Source organism: Coenobita brevimanus, chromosome 53 (assembly GCF_032717465.1).
Source record: "Coenobita brevimanus isolate Jiangsu-jjx chromosome 53, ASM3271746v2, whole genome shotgun sequence".
In the NCBI taxonomy this organism is placed as follows: domain Eukaryota; kingdom Metazoa; phylum Arthropoda; class Malacostraca; order Decapoda; family Coenobitidae; genus Coenobita; species Coenobita brevimanus.
The window spans coordinates 40,252,494-40,271,087 of NC_137006.1; the positions used below are offsets into that span (position 1 = coordinate 40,252,494).

The window sequence follows — 18,594 nt, forward strand, 5'->3', positions numbered from 1 at the left end:
GTAGAAATATGACACTGTGACAGTCCAATCATCAGCGCTACCAGATGCCAGTGTAGCACGGGAGAAGGCATGGAAAGGCGGCACGATGGATGCAACTTTGAGCATTTGCCATAAAAGTATCTGTAAAATAATGCAAGGGAGGTGACATTCTCTCTTACTCGTAGGGGAGGTAGTTCATTTGTAATAACAGGGTTATTAATAATTCTGACAGCTCTTTTCTAAATTTTGTCTAGTTGCTTTAGCGCAACATCTCCACGGCCATTGCACAAGGAGAGCAATATTCCAGTTGAGAGCACACATGACTCTTTTAAATTATAGCTAGCTGCTCGTCAGAGAAGAATTAAGGACTCTGGACAATAATCCAAGCTCCTCTGAAGCAGTTTTAGCAAGTGATCTAACATGAGAGGTCCAGCTTAGGGCATTGTTAAGTGAAACACCCATGAATTTCAACACTTTGAGAGATAGGAATTTTAGTATCACTGAAGGTACAATAGGAATCTGGCAATATCTGTCCATTACTAAACTGTATATACTTGGTTTTACTAGCATTAAATGAGACAGTGTTTATTTTGTCCCCATTCAGTGATCTTTGATAAGCCTTGATTTATGGAGATTGTTGACTGAGCTGTGAGTTAGAGATACTGGACTTTGTGAGTGGTTGCTTAGGTGTGAATAAACTGTGAAATGTTGAATCATCTGTATATGAATGGATTGGATTATGGGTGACAGATAAGAGATCATTAATATGAATTAAGAATAGGGTCGGAGACAGAACTGATCCTTGTGGCACGCTGACATAATCAAGTGGAAACTGGAAGACAGATCGTCTACTTTAACTCTTATCTTTTTGTCACTAAGATGTGAAGAAATCAGAGGAACAATAGATGTTAGACCATAGCAAGGGAGTTTGGACAGCAGGGAACAGTGCCACACTGTCAAAAGCTTTAGAAATATCAAGAGCTACTGCATGAGTTTCTCCATGTTGGTCAGTGTAGTGATGGATGGTATGAGTCAGGAGATTGAGCATATCAACAGTGGATCTTTCGTGGCAAAAACCATCCTATCACTAATTACTGTAAGTAGTTGAATTCAAGATGTTTAACAGTGTGCTTATTAATTACTATCTCAAATACTTTACTAAGAGAAGATGCAATAACTACTGGTCTGTAATCAGAGGGATCAGAGGAACTTCCTTTCTTCGGAACTGGGTGGAAATTGGCTTCTTACCATGAATTAGGAAATGAAGAAGTATGTATACATAGTCTGAATAATTTAGCTAGAATAGGAGCAAGTTCTGGGGAACTATCTATCTATCTATCTATAGCCCGACGCCCTAATCCCGCAAAGGGTGGCCGCAGACAAAACGCCTCCAAGTCGCTCTGTCACCACCATTTGAATACCCTTCCTCCAACTCACTCCCCCCTCCCTCATATACCTCTCAACTCCATCCCTCCACCTCATCCTCGTTCTTCCCCTCCCTCTCCCTCCCTCCACCTTACCTACATACACCCTCTTAGTCAGTCTTTCATTCTCCATTCTCTCTTCATGTCCAAACCATCTCAGTGTATTTCTCCTAATCTCCTCAACCACATCCACATCCACCCCACAACGTTCCTTCACTTCTTCATTCGTCAACCTGTCCGTCCATGTCACTCCACATGCTCCTCTCAAGTAGCTCATTTCCACTGCTCTCACTCTTGACTTGTTCCCCTCTTGCAAGGTCCATGCCTCTCTTCCATACCTCAGGATAGGGGTCACAATACTATCGTGCAGTGACTTCTTAACTTCCATACTCACCTCCCTATTTCTCATCACTGCTTTCAGTGAACCAACAACCTTCCTTCCCTGCTGTACCCTTTCACGCACTTCATCCTCCAAAGTTCCATCCTTACTCATCACACTACCCAAGTACTTGAATGTACTCACATTCTCCATATCCTCGCCATCCAATCTCACCGTGCATTCTGTGACTTCATTCCTCTCAAACACCATAACTTTACTCTTGTTTACATTAACTTTCAGATTCCTTTTCCTACTTACTGTCCCAAATTCATTCACCAAACCTTGCAACTCCCATTCATCTTCATTCAGCAATACCGTATCAGCAGCAAACAACAACACCGGAATCTTCCAAATCTCACCCTCATTCATTAGAGCCACCCCCACATCCACTGCTCTACCTTGCATCTCCTTTACAACCCCATCCAGGTATATATTAAACAGCCATGGAGGCATCACACAACCCTGTTTCAGTCCCACACTGAGATAAGAGAACTCACTCACCTCACCATCCACTCGCACTGTAGCCCTAGCTCCTTCGTACATACTCTTCACAGCACTCAACAATTTCCCCTACACTCCATATATTCTCAGTACCTTCCACATACCTTGTCTGTCTATTCTGTCATAAGCTTTCTCCAAGTCCATGAAGGCAGCATACACTTTCTTTCCCTTCTCTAGATACTTCACTAAACATCTTAGAACAAAAATCTGATCTACACCCTTTTCCCTTCCTAAATCCCCCTTGTTCTTCTCCAACTAGCTCCTCTGTTATGTGCCTAACCCCATCAATGAGTATTCTACCATATATTTTTCCAGTCACACTAAGAAGGCAAATACCCCTATGGTTACCACATACTTCTCTCTCCCCTTTTCCTTTGTATAAAGGAACAGTTATACCTGACTTCCAGTCCTCCGGAACCCTTCCCTCTTCCCAAGCCAATCTACCTAACTTCGATATCCATTCCACTACAATCTCACCCCCATATTTCAGCATTTCACCACACACTCCATCAATTTCTGGGGCCTTTCCCATCTTGATCTTTTTCATTCCTTCCACTGTTTCCGCCCTACTAATCTCTTCCTCCCTCCTCTCATCTCTCCTTCTCGCAGCCATTCCCCAACCACTTATACTCGCACGGCTTTCACTCTCTACATTCAACAAATCCTCGAAGTGCTCCTTCCATCTCCTCAATTTCTCTCTCTTCTCCACCAACAATCTATTATTCCTATCTTTCACTTCCCTACTATTTCCCCTTTCACACTGCCTTACTTTCATTACCTCCATCCAAAACAATTTCTTACGCTCCCTCCATTTCACACTCAGATTCCTCCCAAACTCTTCATCCACTTTCTTCTTACTCTCCTTCACCAATCTCTTCATCTCCCTTCTCCTGCTCACATATACCTCTCTCTTCTCTCTCTCATCTTCTCCCCTACCTCTACTCGCTAGCCATTCACTATATGCCTTCTTCTTTTGTTCCACAGCTCGTTTCACCTCATCATTCCACCATGCTGTTCCTTGCACACCCGTGCATCTCCTCCTCACTCCACAAACCACCTCACACGCTGCGCCTATCTCTTCCGTGAATATCTTACATACGTCTTCCACCCCTTCCATTTGCTCTAACTCATACCTTCCCAATCTTTCTTCCACTATGCTCTTATACTCTGCCGTTTTCTGACTGTCTTGCAGTTTCTCCACTCTTCTCACAGGAGCTGTTTCCTCCTGTCTTTCCCTTAGTCTCTTCAACCATTTTCTTTGCAGCCTTACCTTGGCCATCACTAAATGATGGTCCGAGATTCCATTCCCTCACCCTCTCCACACTCTTGCATCCACCACTTGTCTTCTCATTCGCTCATCCACACACACATAGTCTATCATTGCCTTTCGTTCAACAAGCTCTCCATCCATGCTCCTCATAACTCTCCATATATACCTGTGGATCATCTTATGCCAAAAGTAAGTGTTGGCTATTGCCAACCCCTTACCAGCACAGATGTCCAACAATGCACTACCATTCCCATCTACTTCAGCTGGCACACCCCACTGACCAACCACTCCATCCACTCGTACATTCCCGACTTTGCCATTCACGTCTCCAATCAAAAACACTCTCACTCGTCTCAAACTTGTCCATACATATTTCAACACTCGCCCAAAACTCATCTTTCACTCTTGCCACTCGGTCCTCTGTCGGCGCATACGCACACACAATCGCCCACGCATGTATACCTACTTTCATCCTCACCCATACAATCCTTGCACCCACTGTTCCATACTCTCATATATTCTCCTTCCACTTCTTGCTTATCACCAGACATACTCCCTCTCTTGCCCTGTCATTCTCATTAACTCCTGCACATACAGGTATTCCTAAACCGTATTCCCATTCTCTCACCCTTTCACCTTTCCGTTCAGTTTCAGTCAATCCACATCTATCCATTCTTGCATTCTCAAGCACCTGCACAATCTCTCTCTCTCTTTCACTTCATCATTCACTCCTCTCACATTCCATGTCCCCACGCTCAGAATGTCCTATGTCCGTTCCTTAGTCAAAGTATGGTTGACACTTTTTCAAAACAATTGGAGGAATTCCATCTGGACCCGGAGCTTTGTTGGTTGGTAAATTGTCTAGGATGGATTTTACATATCTAGTCTGTATCGGAAGTGGAGCATTTTGGGGGGAGTCAAGTTGTGGTACTGGAACGTTATGGGTGACTTCTTCTAAAGTAGAATTGTTGGCAACTGTATTGGCAAGGATGTTCATTTTACCATGCAGGTCATTTAAAACGTTAACATCTGAAGATTATAGTGGGGGAATGGGTGACGATTTGTAAAAGTTATATATATATATATATATATATATATATATATATATATATATATATATATATATATATATATATATATATATTGAGAGAGAAGGTGACTCACAGTGCGATGTTGCAGTGAATGGAGAGAGACTGGAATTGGTGAGAGTTCAAGTACCTGGGTACAGTGATAGAAAAGATAGGAAAGTGTGCAAAAGAAGTTGAAAGTAGAGTGACATAAGGAAGAAAGGTAGCTGGTGCAATGAAGGCCTTGATGAGAAAAAGTGGCTTGAGTGTTGCAGCTGCACGAGGGTTACATAAAGGAGTGTTAGTGCCAACTTTAACATATGGATGTGAGACTATGGTGTGGCATGAAAATGAAGAGTCAAGAGTAAAAGCAGTGGAGATGGGACTGCTGAGGAATGTATGTGGAGTACAGAGGGTGGATAGGATACGAAACAATGTGATTCGTGAAAGATGTGGAGTGAGGAAGTCGGTGGACACCAGAATCGAGGAGAGTGTACTGAGATGGTATGGTCATGTGGAGAGAATGGATAACAATAGAGTGGTGAAAAAGATGAATCTGAGCGAATTTGAAGAAGGGAGGAGGCTAGGTAGGCCAAGTAGAAGATGGAGAGATATGGTGGATGAGTGTGTAAGGAAGAGAGGTTTGGAAGTCGGTGAGGCTAGGGCACTGACAAGAGATCGAGCTGGCTGGATGAAAGTTGTGAGAAGTGCATGATCAGGGATTTTGGCACCCTTTTTTAACGTGGCAGCGTCCGGACTGACTCAATCGGATACGTTTGTGTGAAGCTTCGCAATGTGGTGAATGTTTCTGGCGTATCCGATAGAGCCAGGATTCCGGGAGATTGAATGATGAGTGAATGGAGGTCCAAATGATGATGATGATGATGATGATGATGATGATACATCTATCTGTATCGATATCTATATCTATCTATATCTATCTATCTATCTATCTACCTGTCTATCTATCTATCTATCTATCTATCTATAAATTTCTTAAATTCTATCTCATGTGAAATTAAATTGATGCAGTCACATCTTCTAGTGCAAATAAAAAACAATCATTTGAATTTAAAAATGATGCACATTTTACGAGTTAAAAGTAAGTACCTCCTATAACTTGCAATTAAAATTACTAGTACCCTAAAAATGTTTACATTTACAAACCTGTCCCACCACATACGTAGACATAGTCACAGTAGTCAGTACATACAGTACAGTAGTCTCCTACAGAGTATACAGAGCTCAGATATACAGGTACAGTGCTGCACGACGGACGTGTCACGTCTCATGTTTATGGAATACTCTCTCTCTCTCTCTCTCTCTCTCTCTCTCTCTCTCTCTCTCTCTCTCTCTCTCTCTCTCTCTCCCCTCAGTATATCAAAATAATATATGTATCATGTAATTTCTCTCTCTCTCTCTCTCTCTCTCTCTCTCTCTCTCTCTCTCTCTCTCTCTCTCTCTCTCTCTGTTTTCATTATATCAAAGTAACATCTATATGATGTAATTTCAATTATTATGCATCTAAACAGTCAACTACAATTACAGATACAATTACTTTATGAATTTAAAGCTCAATTACAATTACTGATAAATAAAATTCATTAACTACAATTACAGTTACAATTACCAGAAAAATGTGTAATTAATTACATTTCAATTAAATTATAATTACTCCAAGCTTGGCCCCAAGTAGCCTAATTGTACTCCTCGACTTCTTCAAGAATTTCTTAGCTTATTCTGATGCCTCTCTTTGATGTATTTGGATTAAACATTGTTTTACTTCGATTCATCTTTAGTCCTACTTTGAGAATTTCGCTTTTTAGTTCATTTAACATTTCTTGCAATGTCTCTGCTATTTCTAATATTAGAACAACGTCATCTGCAATCTTATATGGTTCAGGTTTTCTCCATCAATGTTTTCTCCTTTGTTTAGTTTAGGTTTTCCCCATCTATGTTTACTCCTCTGTTCTCCAACTCTAGCTTTCTGAAAGTACTGTCTAGGCATGCTGTAAATATCTGTGGTGAATTTGTCTCTCCCTGATGCACGCCATTCTCAATCTTCATTTTTTCTGAGTCTTTAAGTAATTACCTGTAGCAGCCCCTTCTTTATAGATGTTTTCGAGCAGTTTTACAACATTCCCATTTACTCTTCGTTCCCGCAATAAGTTTATAGTTGTTATGTGTTCCACTGAGTCGAAAGCCATTTCGTAATCAACATAACCTAAACACACTGGATTATTCTGTATTTTTTTTTTTTCCATTAGCTGATTCGTTGTGTGCAGATCAGTAGTCCACTACCCGCCTCGGAATCCTGCCTGTTCACGAGGTTGATTTTCCTCCAATTTTCTTGCTATTTTATTCGTAACGACTTTAGTGGAGAGTTTGTAAATATCTGGTTATAGGCTAATGAGTCAACAGCTATTAAGATCTTCTGTGTCGCCTTTCTTCCAGAGCAAAATAACCATTGCATTACACCATGTTTTGGGAATTTTGTTCTTTATTCACTGAGTAAACACGAGGGCGAGCCTGTTTTGTCCTTGAGCTCCTGCATAAGACAGTAACTCTTTTACCATCCCATTTTTTCCTGTGGCCTTCCCTCTTTTCGTACTTTTAAGAGAAATGTTTACATCGTCTGGCGTTACCTCTGGTATTTCACTTGTGTCAGCTGAAAAGTTAGCTATTGGTACTATTGTCTTTGATGCATAAAGTTCTTTGTAAAATTCTTCAAATCTCTTCACCATACTAGCTCTGCATTTAATGACATCACCGTTCTTGCCGTTCAGTGATGTAATTTGTTGCTTTCCTAGTGCTATTTTACTTCAGACCTGTTTCAGACTTTTTTCTTTTTTGATGGCTTCTTTTATCTGATACATGTTTCTCATCCTTGTTTTCATCTCTCCGTCTCTTTATTAATAAACTTATTTAATTCCAGTCTTTGTACTTCATCTTTGTTTTTGTTTTCATTTCATTTCTCATTTTCATTAGCTCAAAGATCATTTTTTTAATTCTTGTCGACTTTGGTTGTACAGTATTAGCTTTCCCTTCTATCTCCACCGACTCTCTTAGCAATTGTTAGTCTTTCATTCATCATATCATTGTCACACTCAGCAAAACTCAGGGCATGAAGTTTGTTCGTTATTTCTAACTAAAAGGCTGCCTTGTTTTTGCATTCTTTTATCTGGCATATCTTTTATTTTAAATCAGCTTCTTTCTTTCACTTCTGAAATAGAATCAAGCTGTGCAACCCACTATTCTATGGTCACTTCCTATTTTGACTTCGTTATCACTGTGATATTTATGGTCATGTTATGCTAATCTTCTATAATGAAGTTCATTTCATTCTTTATTTTTCATTTAGACTTCTCTAAGCCCATTTTTTCCCCGTTCTCTTGTGAAAAAAATGTGTTCATTATCCTCATGTTATCCATTTCAGCAAAATTTACCACCATATCACCTTTGTCATTTCTTTCTCCCACTCCATATTTTCCCATACATGCTTCTCCATTTTTCAGTTGGCCAACTTTTGTATTGAAGTCTCCCATGAGCATAATATACTTGGTCTTTTCTTCTCCCACAATCTGGGAGATGTCGCCACAGAATGTTTCCATTTTTTCATCCACATTCACATGTTAATTAGAAAATAAAGGAAGTATATAATTTTCAGATAAAAAATGGCTAAAAATAATAAAGGACTAGGAACAGAGGTGTACATAGAAAACCAAGTTTAACAGGTCAAGGCTTAAATTGGTATAACTTTTGTTGATATACAAAATTAATTCATTTAGAGCCTTATAGAATAGATCATACAATGTTCATTTTAATTATATAACTTTGCATGAATGATTTCTTATAATAAGAATATTTTCTGAACAATAATTATTAGATACACATATCTTATAAATATTTGAAGTCTTTATACCAAATTAAGAAATAAATCTGTATGCTTTGAGGTAGAAAACTGGTTAATTATGTTAAGATGCCATTATGTGGTAAAAAAAACTAGCTATGAATTTCGCAATTTAATACAAAAAGAATGAAAAAACAGTTTCCCATCTGTAAATTTTAGGATTATACTTACTAATGACTTTAAGATATGGAATTTTTTCAGTCACAAAGAGAGCGTACCTAGTCCTCTATGTTCAGATGTTGTTGGGTATATTGGATGTATGAATCGTTCATTAAAATAAGAATATCTGAACATATGAGAAAGAGCTACAGAACAGGACAATATTTGCAGCAGACAACACTTTCAGCTACCAGAGACCATTCATCAACTCACGACCACTCTTTCTCTTATAATGCTTTTCAGGTGGTAACTAAATTCAGCAATTCATGTGATGCAATACTAGGAGAAAAATTAATAATAGAAAAGTATAGACCTGAAATTAACGTGGCTGATAATACACAATGGATTTTTTGTTCGAACATATGAGTTGTTTTGGTTTGTTTGCTTCTGTCTGAGGTGTCTGAGTTAAGTGTTCGAACATATAGGTTGTTTTGGTTTGTTTGCTTCTGTCTGAGGTGTCTGAGTTAAGTGTTCGAACATATAGGTTGTTTTGGTTTGTTTCCTTCTGTCTGAGATCTCTGAGTTAAGTGTTCGAACATATAGGTTGATTTGGTTTTGTTTTAGTTCTGGATCTGAGTAAGTTACTTCGGTCTACTATGATTTGTTCTTGGCATTTCTCTTTGAACTTTTATATTGGGGGTGGGACTGTTTTTCTTTACTTGGTTTCATAAATTCAATAATGTCCTTCTTTGTAGGCTTATCATGTCACTGTTAACAATATAGACAACTTCAGTACCTGATGATGGCCTGAGGAGGGCCGAAAATTCCTAATTGATTATGTATGGGAGAGTATTTACCACATCCGTTTGATACCTTCTCTGGAAGTTCCCATGTCCAAGATCGCCTGCATAATATTACAGTATCTCTTACCTGGTATATATATATATATATATATATATATATATATATATATATATATATATATATATATATATATATATATATATATATATATAATGGAGTGGTAGGTCGTGGCGACCAACATCCACTCACTTGATGTAGTGCTGCCTACTCCTTCCTAAGCCTTTATCATTCTTTTTCTATGCCTGCCCTCCTCTCGTCCTATTTCTCCCATCGTTCCTGTTACTTCTTATTGCTTTTCTTTCCTTTACAGGTGGCTTTACATTGAGTGACAAGCCAAATTGTTTCCTGTAACCCAAGAAACCATTTACAACGCTGGGTGGTACTGGTAACCATATAACCAAACCATACGTGATCCCTACATGTCAACAAGTGGGTTGTTGGAGGGTTAGTGCCCCACCCTGTAAAACAGATAACTCAAAGTAAAATGGCCACCCCTTACGGGATTATGGCGTCTGGCAAGAGAGAGAGAGAGAGAGAGAGAGAGAGAGTTTAGATAAATGTACAGTATATACATTTATAGATATATATATGTTTATAGATAAATTTATATAGATTTATAGATACAAAAATATAGATTTGTAGACAGATAATTATAGATTTATAGGTAAATGTATATTGATTTATAGATAGATGAATAGACAGATAGACAGATCGAGGGAGGAAGTAGACTGTAGCACCATACGAGCAGGGCGGTACTCCTAAGGTAGATGGTAAGCTGATGACTGGGAGAGTGAGAACTCCCGTTTCATCTGCCCTTCAGACTAGCTCCTGACCATCCCCTTTGGCTGAACTTTTTCAAGTGTTTCAGTAACACAGAGAGCAAGCTAGCATGCTCTCGAATACAAGTTCCTCTTAATGTCAGCACCAAACTACGTGCATGTTAGATACTACACTTCCTAGTCAAAATTCGGCAAAAAGGAGTCTTATGATCAAGCCTCGGAGTCCCCAGGGAGGGGGACAATAAATGCCCCCACCATCAGCCCCTCTCCCTAGGACGACTCAACGAGATGCCTGGAACCATTGTCTGACTCACGTCTTTATTTCTGCAACATTCACGGCCTTTCCTCTAACTTTATCTTTGTTGAGCACCACTATTCCTCTAAACCTCACCTTCTCTTCCAAACAGAGACTCAGATGTCTCACACGACTGATAGCAAACCCTTTTCCGTATCCTCCTACTATCTCCATACTCATTTCAAAGCCAGAGGTGGTTATTTTTTATATGTACGCAACGACATATCTTGCTCTCATGTTCCTGAACCTAAATCTTGTGAATTCTCTACACTCTGGCTTCAGCTTTCCTGTCATTCTCTGACTAAATATATGTGTGCTGTTTACTTATCCCCTGATTCAACTAACTATAAAAAGTTCTTCGACTCTTACTTCTACGATGGAACACTTCCTATCCGTTTCTCCTTTCTCTGAAATCTTCATTCTAAGAGATTTCAATGTTCACCACCACCTTTGGCTCTCCTGTCCTTTCACAGATCCACCTGGTGAACAAGGCTACATCTTTTCTATCCTTAATGACCTACAGCAGCTTGCACTGCACTCTATCCGTATCCCTGACTGCTTTGGAGAGAGTTCCAACATACTTGACCTCTTCCTTACAACTAATCCTTTTGATTACGCTGTTAATCTTCCCTCTCTTTTGATCTCTGATCACAACCTTATCACCTTAACCTGTCCCACCGTTCCAGTAAGGCCTGTGGACCCTTCAAAGAAACAGCGGCTGTGGCACTTAGAAGCTGCTGATTGGGAGGCCCTCAGGCAGTACTTCTTTGCTTTCCCTTGAATGATTATTGCTTCCATGGCCCGGAACTATCTGAGTGTGCCTCTCACATTACAGAGGTTATTCTCTCGGACACTGACGCATATATTCCTTTCTCATATCCTTTAACTAATGCAAAAAAAAAAAAAAAAAAAAAAACTTGGTTTGATCACTGTCCACAACAAGGAGAAGGCCTTCAAATACCGGAGCCAACCCACTCCTGAATCTCATTTCTTTTATGTTTTTGCTTGGAATCGTGCTAAGTCTGTTCTTCACTCTGCTAAAAATAATTTCATCCGTAATAAATGGTCTCAACTCTCCAACTCGAATTCTTCCCGCTCCTTCTGTCATCATGCCAAAAACCTTTCTAAGATCTTTACACATCACCCTTCCCTCCTCTCTTCCACTCTGATGGCTCTGCAGCTGTTTCTTCTACTGATAAAGTAGATCTTTTCAGTCGGACTTTCTCCTCCAGTTCCACTTTAGACGGTTCAAGTGCTGTTCCTCCAACATTTCCCCCTTCTGACTTCCTCATGGCTGACATTAAAATTCAACTGTTGTATTTTCTGCCATCAGTGGCCTCAATACTAACAAGGCATATGGGCCCGATGGGGTCCCTCCTGTTGTCCTCAAGAACTGTGCTTCTGTGCTTACACCCTGCTTAGGTAAACTCATTCGCCCTTGTCTTTGAACTTGTTTCTTTCCTTCTTGCTGGAAGTTTGCTCTCATTCGGCCAGTCCTAAAGAAGGGTGACCATTCCCAGCTCTCTTACTATCGCCCAAGTCCTGTGTCTCAAAAGTTTTCAAGTCTCTTCTTAACAGAAAAATTTTAAAGCATCTTTCCTATCATAACCTTTCTGATCGTCAGAATGGGTTCCATCAGGGTTGCTTCACTGGCGATCTTCTCACCTACCTTTTAGACTCCTGGTCATTCTCCTTTCAAGACTTTGATGAAAGCTTTACCATTCCACTTGACATCTCAAAAGTTTTCGATCGAGTCTGGCATAAATCTTTAATTTCCAAACTGCCCTCTTACAGTTTCTATCCTTCTGACTGTGCCTTCATCTCTAGCTTCCTTTCTGGACGTTCTATAGCTGCTGGTGTAGACGGCCACCGTTCTTCTCTTAGAGCCATCAACAGTGGTGTTCCTTAGGGCTCTGTTCTATCACCAGCTCTCTTCCTTTTCTTCGTCATTGACCTTCTAAGGTGTACTGTGCATTTAATCCTATCTACTCATACACTGATGATTCCACTCTTCACCTTTCCATTCGCTTCAACAAACAAGAGACGAGGCTATGACACACCTAATGTCTGACTTGGCTCGTATCACTGACTTGGGTAAAAGTAGTCTTGTTGTTTTAAATGCTTCAAAAACTCAGTTCTTATACCTATCAACCCGACAAAATCTTCCACATGAGTACCAGCGAAGTTTTGGTAATATCCAGCTCAGTCCTGCATCATCTTTAAACATGCCTGGGGTTTCATTCTCTCGGGACTTATCTTGGAATGGTCATATTACATCTCTTGTAAAGTCTGCTTCCAAGAGATTAGGTTTGCTAAGCCGACTGCATACCTTCTTTACCTTTGCACGGTTGTTGACTTTATACACGGGTTTTATTCGTCCCTGCGTAGAATACAACTCTCAAGAGAGGGGAGGCTCAACTCATACAGCATTTCTTAACAAGGTGGAGTCAAAGGCTTTTTGTCTCATTAACTCTCCTCCTCTATTGGTTCCCTTCAACCTTCGCCTCTTCGCTGTGCTGTTGCATTTTTATCTCCTTTTTATCTCTAATTCAATGGTCACTGCTCCTCTGAACTATCTGTTTGTATCTCTCCACCACTATGAAGGTTGCGTAGCACCCATCTAGCAACAAAATCTCATCTCTTTTCTGTCCAGCTCTCTGATGAAAGAGTTAACTCTTACTCCCAGTCCTTAATGTATATGCAACAGGTCAACTCTGGAACTGTCTCCTCCTGTCTGCACATCCTGCTTCCTATGATCTTCCTTCAAATGCAATGTGTGGACGCATCTCATATTAAACTGATCTTGAATTTGGCTCTCTGTTGTATTGTTTTTGCTTTTTCTTGGAGGGAAAAGTTTGCGAGCTCCTGGCCTTTGATTTCTTCTTTCTTGCATTTAAAAAATATTGACATACACACACACATGTATCTCTCTCTCTCTCTCTCTCTCTCTCTCTCTCTCTCTCTCTCTCTCTCTCTCTCTCTCTATATATATATATATATATATATATATATATATATATATATATATATGGAGCATCTGTGGTACTGTGGTAGATATATATATATATATATATATATATATATATATATATATATATATATATATATATATATATATATATATATATATGGAGTGGTACTGTGGTATATATATATATATATATATATATATATATATATATATATATATATATATATATATATATATCTGCTGTTTGCTGATGATACAGTACTGTTGAGTGAAGATGAATGGGAGTTGCAAGGTTTGGTGAATGAATTTGGGACAGTGTGTAGGAGGAGGAATCTGAAAATTAATGTAAACAAAAGTAAAGTTATGGTGTTTGAGAGGAATGAAGTAACACAGTGTGCAGTGAGGTTGAATGGTGAGGATATGGAGAATGTGAGTGCATTCAAGTACTTGGGTAGTGTAATGAGTAAGGATGGAACTTTGGGGGATGAAGTGCGTGAAAGGGTACAGCAGTGAAGGAAGGTCGTTGGTACACTGAAAGCAGTGATGAGAAATATGGAGGTGAGTATGGAAGTTAAGAAGTCACTTTATGATAGTATTGTGATCCCTACCCTGACGTATGGAAGTGAGGCATGGACCTTGCAAGAGGGGAACAAGTCAAGAGTGAGAGCAGTGGAAATGAGTTACTTGAGAGGAGCATGTGGAGTGACGTGGAGGGACACGTTGACGAATGAAGAAGTGAAGGAACGCTGCGGGGTGGACGTGGATGTGGTTGAGAAGATTAGGAGAAATACACTGAGGTGGTTTGGACATGTGAAGAGAATGGAGAATGAAAGACTGACTAAGAGGGTGTATGTAGGTGAGGTGGAGGGAGGGAGAGGGAGAGGTAGACCGAGGATGAGGTGGAGGGATGGAGTTGAGAGGTATATGAGGGAGGGGGGGGTGAGTTGGGGGAAGGGTAGTCAAATGGCGGGTGACAGCGACTTGGAGGCGTTTTGTCTGTGGCCACCCTCTGCGGGATTAGGGCGTCGGGCTCTATAGATATATGTATATATATAGATATATATATATATATATAGATAGATATATACTGTATATAAATATATATATATATATATATATATATATATATATACTGTATATAATCTCATCAGCCGTTTGAGTGTCCACAGCAGGACCGGCCTATCCCGACCGAAGTGGGAACGATACAGCCAATGTATCTCTACCAAGTGGCTTAGGCTGTCTGGTAGAGATTGTATGTAGGGTGAGAAGTGCTTGTAAGTGTAATTGTAGTGCTGGAGTGGCTTTGGATGTGTGTGTAGCCTGTGAACTAAGTGTAATTGGCCCGTGCAACCCGACTGGGTGCAAGCATACTTTATAGTATGCGACACTGATTCAGCCACAGCACCCCTTGTGTCTGGCAAAGTAGTACATGGCCAGAAGAACGCTCCCAAAGTTTATTACCCTGGCGGGGTGCGAACCCTCGTTCTTCAGTGTACGAAACGCACACTTTACCACTGTACCACAGAGGCTCCATATATATATATATATATATATATATATATATATATATATATATACAGTATTTATATAGGACCGGTCTATCCCTATCAAAGCAGGGACGATACACCCAATGTATCTCTACCCAATGGCTTAGGCTGTCTGGTAGAGACTGTATATAGGGTGACAAGTGCTTGTGAGTGTAATTGTATTGATCGAGTGGCTTCGGACTTGTGTGTAGTCTGTGAACCAAGTGTAATCAGCCTCCCTTAAGCCGACTGGGTGCAAGCATTCTATAGTCGTGGCGCACGACTCTGAGGTTGTCATTATCGTATCATGGCAACCTATCATTCAATATGTGCTTCCGATTTCGTATCATATTATACACGAATCATATTATTATGCACGAATATATTATACACGAATATTATTATACACGAACATATTATACAAGAATCACATGAGTCTAATATTACACACGAAATCAGACGCACTTTTGAATGGTAGGTTGCTAGGGCACGATAACAACAACCTCAGAGTCCTGCACTGCGCCTATAGTATGCAACACTGGTTTAACCACAGCACCCTTAATGTCCGCCAAAGAGGTCGGTGGCTCTGTGAATGCTTCCCAAAGTTTTTACAACTCTGGCGGGAGGCGAACCCCCGTCCACCAGCGTGCGAGATGTACACTCTACCAGTGTACCACAGAGGCTCCATATATATAGATAGATATATAGATAGATATATATATAGATATAGATAGATAGATAGATAGATATAGATAGATAGATAGATTGATATATATATATATATATATATATATATATATATATATATATATATATATATGCACACACACAATCAGAATACCATTTTTTCCAAACACGCCAGGTATGAGAACCCAAGTAGAGGGATTATCGGCAGGCCACTCCTCAATACTCGCTACGTCTTGCTACACACAGATAAGTAAATACACAGACAGACAAATACATGGACCAAAAAAACAATTTTCTCCAATAGTACAGCTTAGAGAGCCCAAGCAAAGGGATGCATGAAGGTCTACCTCATACAATGCTGTGTCAGGCAACAAACAGGTATAGATACAAAAAGATGTCTACACTGACAGTCAATGGCATAATTTTCTTATACTTCAGGTGTGAGAACTCAACCACAGGGATAAACGACGGCCCAGCCAAGAGCAGGAAGAAAAGGCAACGGCCAGACGGAGGCAGAGGTAGAGGAAGAGGCAGAGACGGAGACAGGGGCAGAGGCTGGGGACGGTGGGGTTGCAGGAGAGGCTGGGGACGGTGGGGTTGCTGGAGAGACTGGGAATGGCCATTCTGGTGGTGGATCATAATTATAACGACCAATGGAACCACCACTGAAACAACCAATGGAACCACTACTGAAACAACCATTGCAACCACTACTGAAACAACCAATGGAACCATCACTGAAACAACCAATGAAACCATCACTGAAACAACCAATGGAACAACCACTACTGAAACAACCGATGGAACAACCACTACTGAAACAACCAATGGAACAACCACTACTGAAACAACCGATGGAACAACCACTACTGAAACAACCGATGGAACAACCACTACTGAAACAACCGATGGAACAACCACCACTGAAACAACCGATGGAACAACCATTACTGAAACAACCGATGGAACAACCACTACTGAAACAACCGATGGAACAACCACTACTGAAACAACCGATTGAACAACCACTGAAACAACCAATGCAACCACTACTGAAACAACCAATGGAACAACCACTACTTAAACAACCGATGGAACAACCACTGAAACGAACAATTAAACTTACTCTGGAACAAGCAATTGAAACAACTCTGGAACAAATAATGGAAACAACCCTGGAACAAACAACGGAAACAACCCTGGAACAAACAACGGAAACAGTGACAACTAGAATGGCACTCAGTAAAGCACATTCCTCCGCCAGGAACCAGGTGTAGCCTCATTTGTTAGTGTACGGCAGCTGGAAAAAGAGTACACCCCTACAAAAGCATATTTAAATCCTCTAGATCAGGAATTTTATATGGATCCGCGCCAAACTGTACACATTCGCCGATACCAACATCCTAAATATCCCTGACTTTTTTCGTCAAGATCCATCCAATATTCACTGAAAAATTTACGAAAATGTCGAGAAACGCCCTATCTTGAAATGTTAAAGAAAGTGAAAAATATTCCTGGATCCTCACCTTAATCCTGATCTGCACCAATATATAAAGGAGTCTATTCTGGGCCAAGGCCCATTCTTCTACTAACTTACGTGGAAATCCGTCCTGTAGTTTTTGGGTGATCTTGCTCATAAACCATCCAACCAACCAAAACAAACGGACAGGAGTGAAAACATAACCTCCTTGGCGGAGGTGATAATGGTGTGGCCCCTGGACTGGTTGGTGGGTAAACAGGTAGTGTGGGCGGTGGGAGTGGGGGTAAGGATGAGACTGTGATGGAGAACTCCGGCAGTTCAGGCGGAGGGGACCCACCTATCAGGCTGTCACGGTCTTCTGTCGCTGACGATTTATGGCTGACCACCACCACCCGCTGCATTAACCAGTCCCTTCATGGCTAACCATCAACACCCACTGCATTAACCAGTCCCTTCATGGCTGACCACCACAACCCACTGCATTAACCAGTCCTTTCATGGCTGACCACCACCACCATCCACTGCATTAACCAGACCTCTCCCGGCTGAGACCCGCCTCCCACTACGCAAAAAAAAAAAAAAAAAAAAAAAAAAGAAAAGAAAGAAAGAAAAAGAAAGAGATCCTTCACGACTGAGACCCAGCATCCACTACACTAACTCTTCATGGCTCATACCCACCACCCACTGCACTTAACGAACCCATCACGGTTGAGGCCCGCCACCCAGTACATTAACCCGTCACTGTTGAGGCCCGCCACCCACTGCACCAACTCTTCACGGATGAAGCCCACCACCCTCTACACTTACCACCTGGCCTTTGAGAGTTGTCATACCTGCAACAGTATATCATTTACTAGTTGTCAGACCTGGTGCCAGACCCACCATTCTACAAGCAACATAATACCATATATCTCGTAGTACGAAAGACAGTCAGTTCCTTGGATATAAAGTCAACATATTGTCTACCGTTATAGTTCAGTTTTATCTTACTAATGGGGTCCAGAACGCATAGTAATCACGATGTCTTGTGTGATGATATTCGGTAGTTGTAAAACAGATGGTATGACTAAAACAGAAATCTGGCCATCATACACATTTACTGTTAATGGTGACAATAAACATGTGATGCTTATTTGTGTTTTGCATATCTGTTGACCACATTATGACCTGTTGCTATTGCTTAACCCCAGTGTGTCTGATCGAGCAGATCCGTCAACCACAGGTAAGAAACTGCTTCTATGGAGCCGTTCTACAATACGCACACGGTGCAAGAAACCGGCACCTCTATGTAGCAGACACGCCTTGCCAGGGTCCTTCCCACGGTGAGGTGCAGTGAAGTATGAGTAGGTTTGGCCCATGGGTG

At 40.7% G+C, this 18,594-nt stretch overlaps 1 protein-coding gene across 1 annotated transcript in view; it reads left to right on the plus strand.

The window, feature by feature from the left end:
- The window catches only part of LOC145400802 (uncharacterized), a 44,547-nt gene extending 26,893 nt beyond the window's left edge, over window positions 1-17,654 (plus strand). The window contains exons 4-5 of the mRNA XM_080273238.1: window positions 16,190-16,269; window positions 17,491-17,654. Coding sequence (XP_080129364.1) covers window positions 16,190-16,269; window positions 17,491-17,654 — 244 coding nt within the window. The remainder of the gene's footprint in view (window positions 1-16,189; window positions 16,270-17,490) is intronic.
- The last annotated feature ends 940 nt before the right edge of the window (window positions 17,655-18,594 follow it).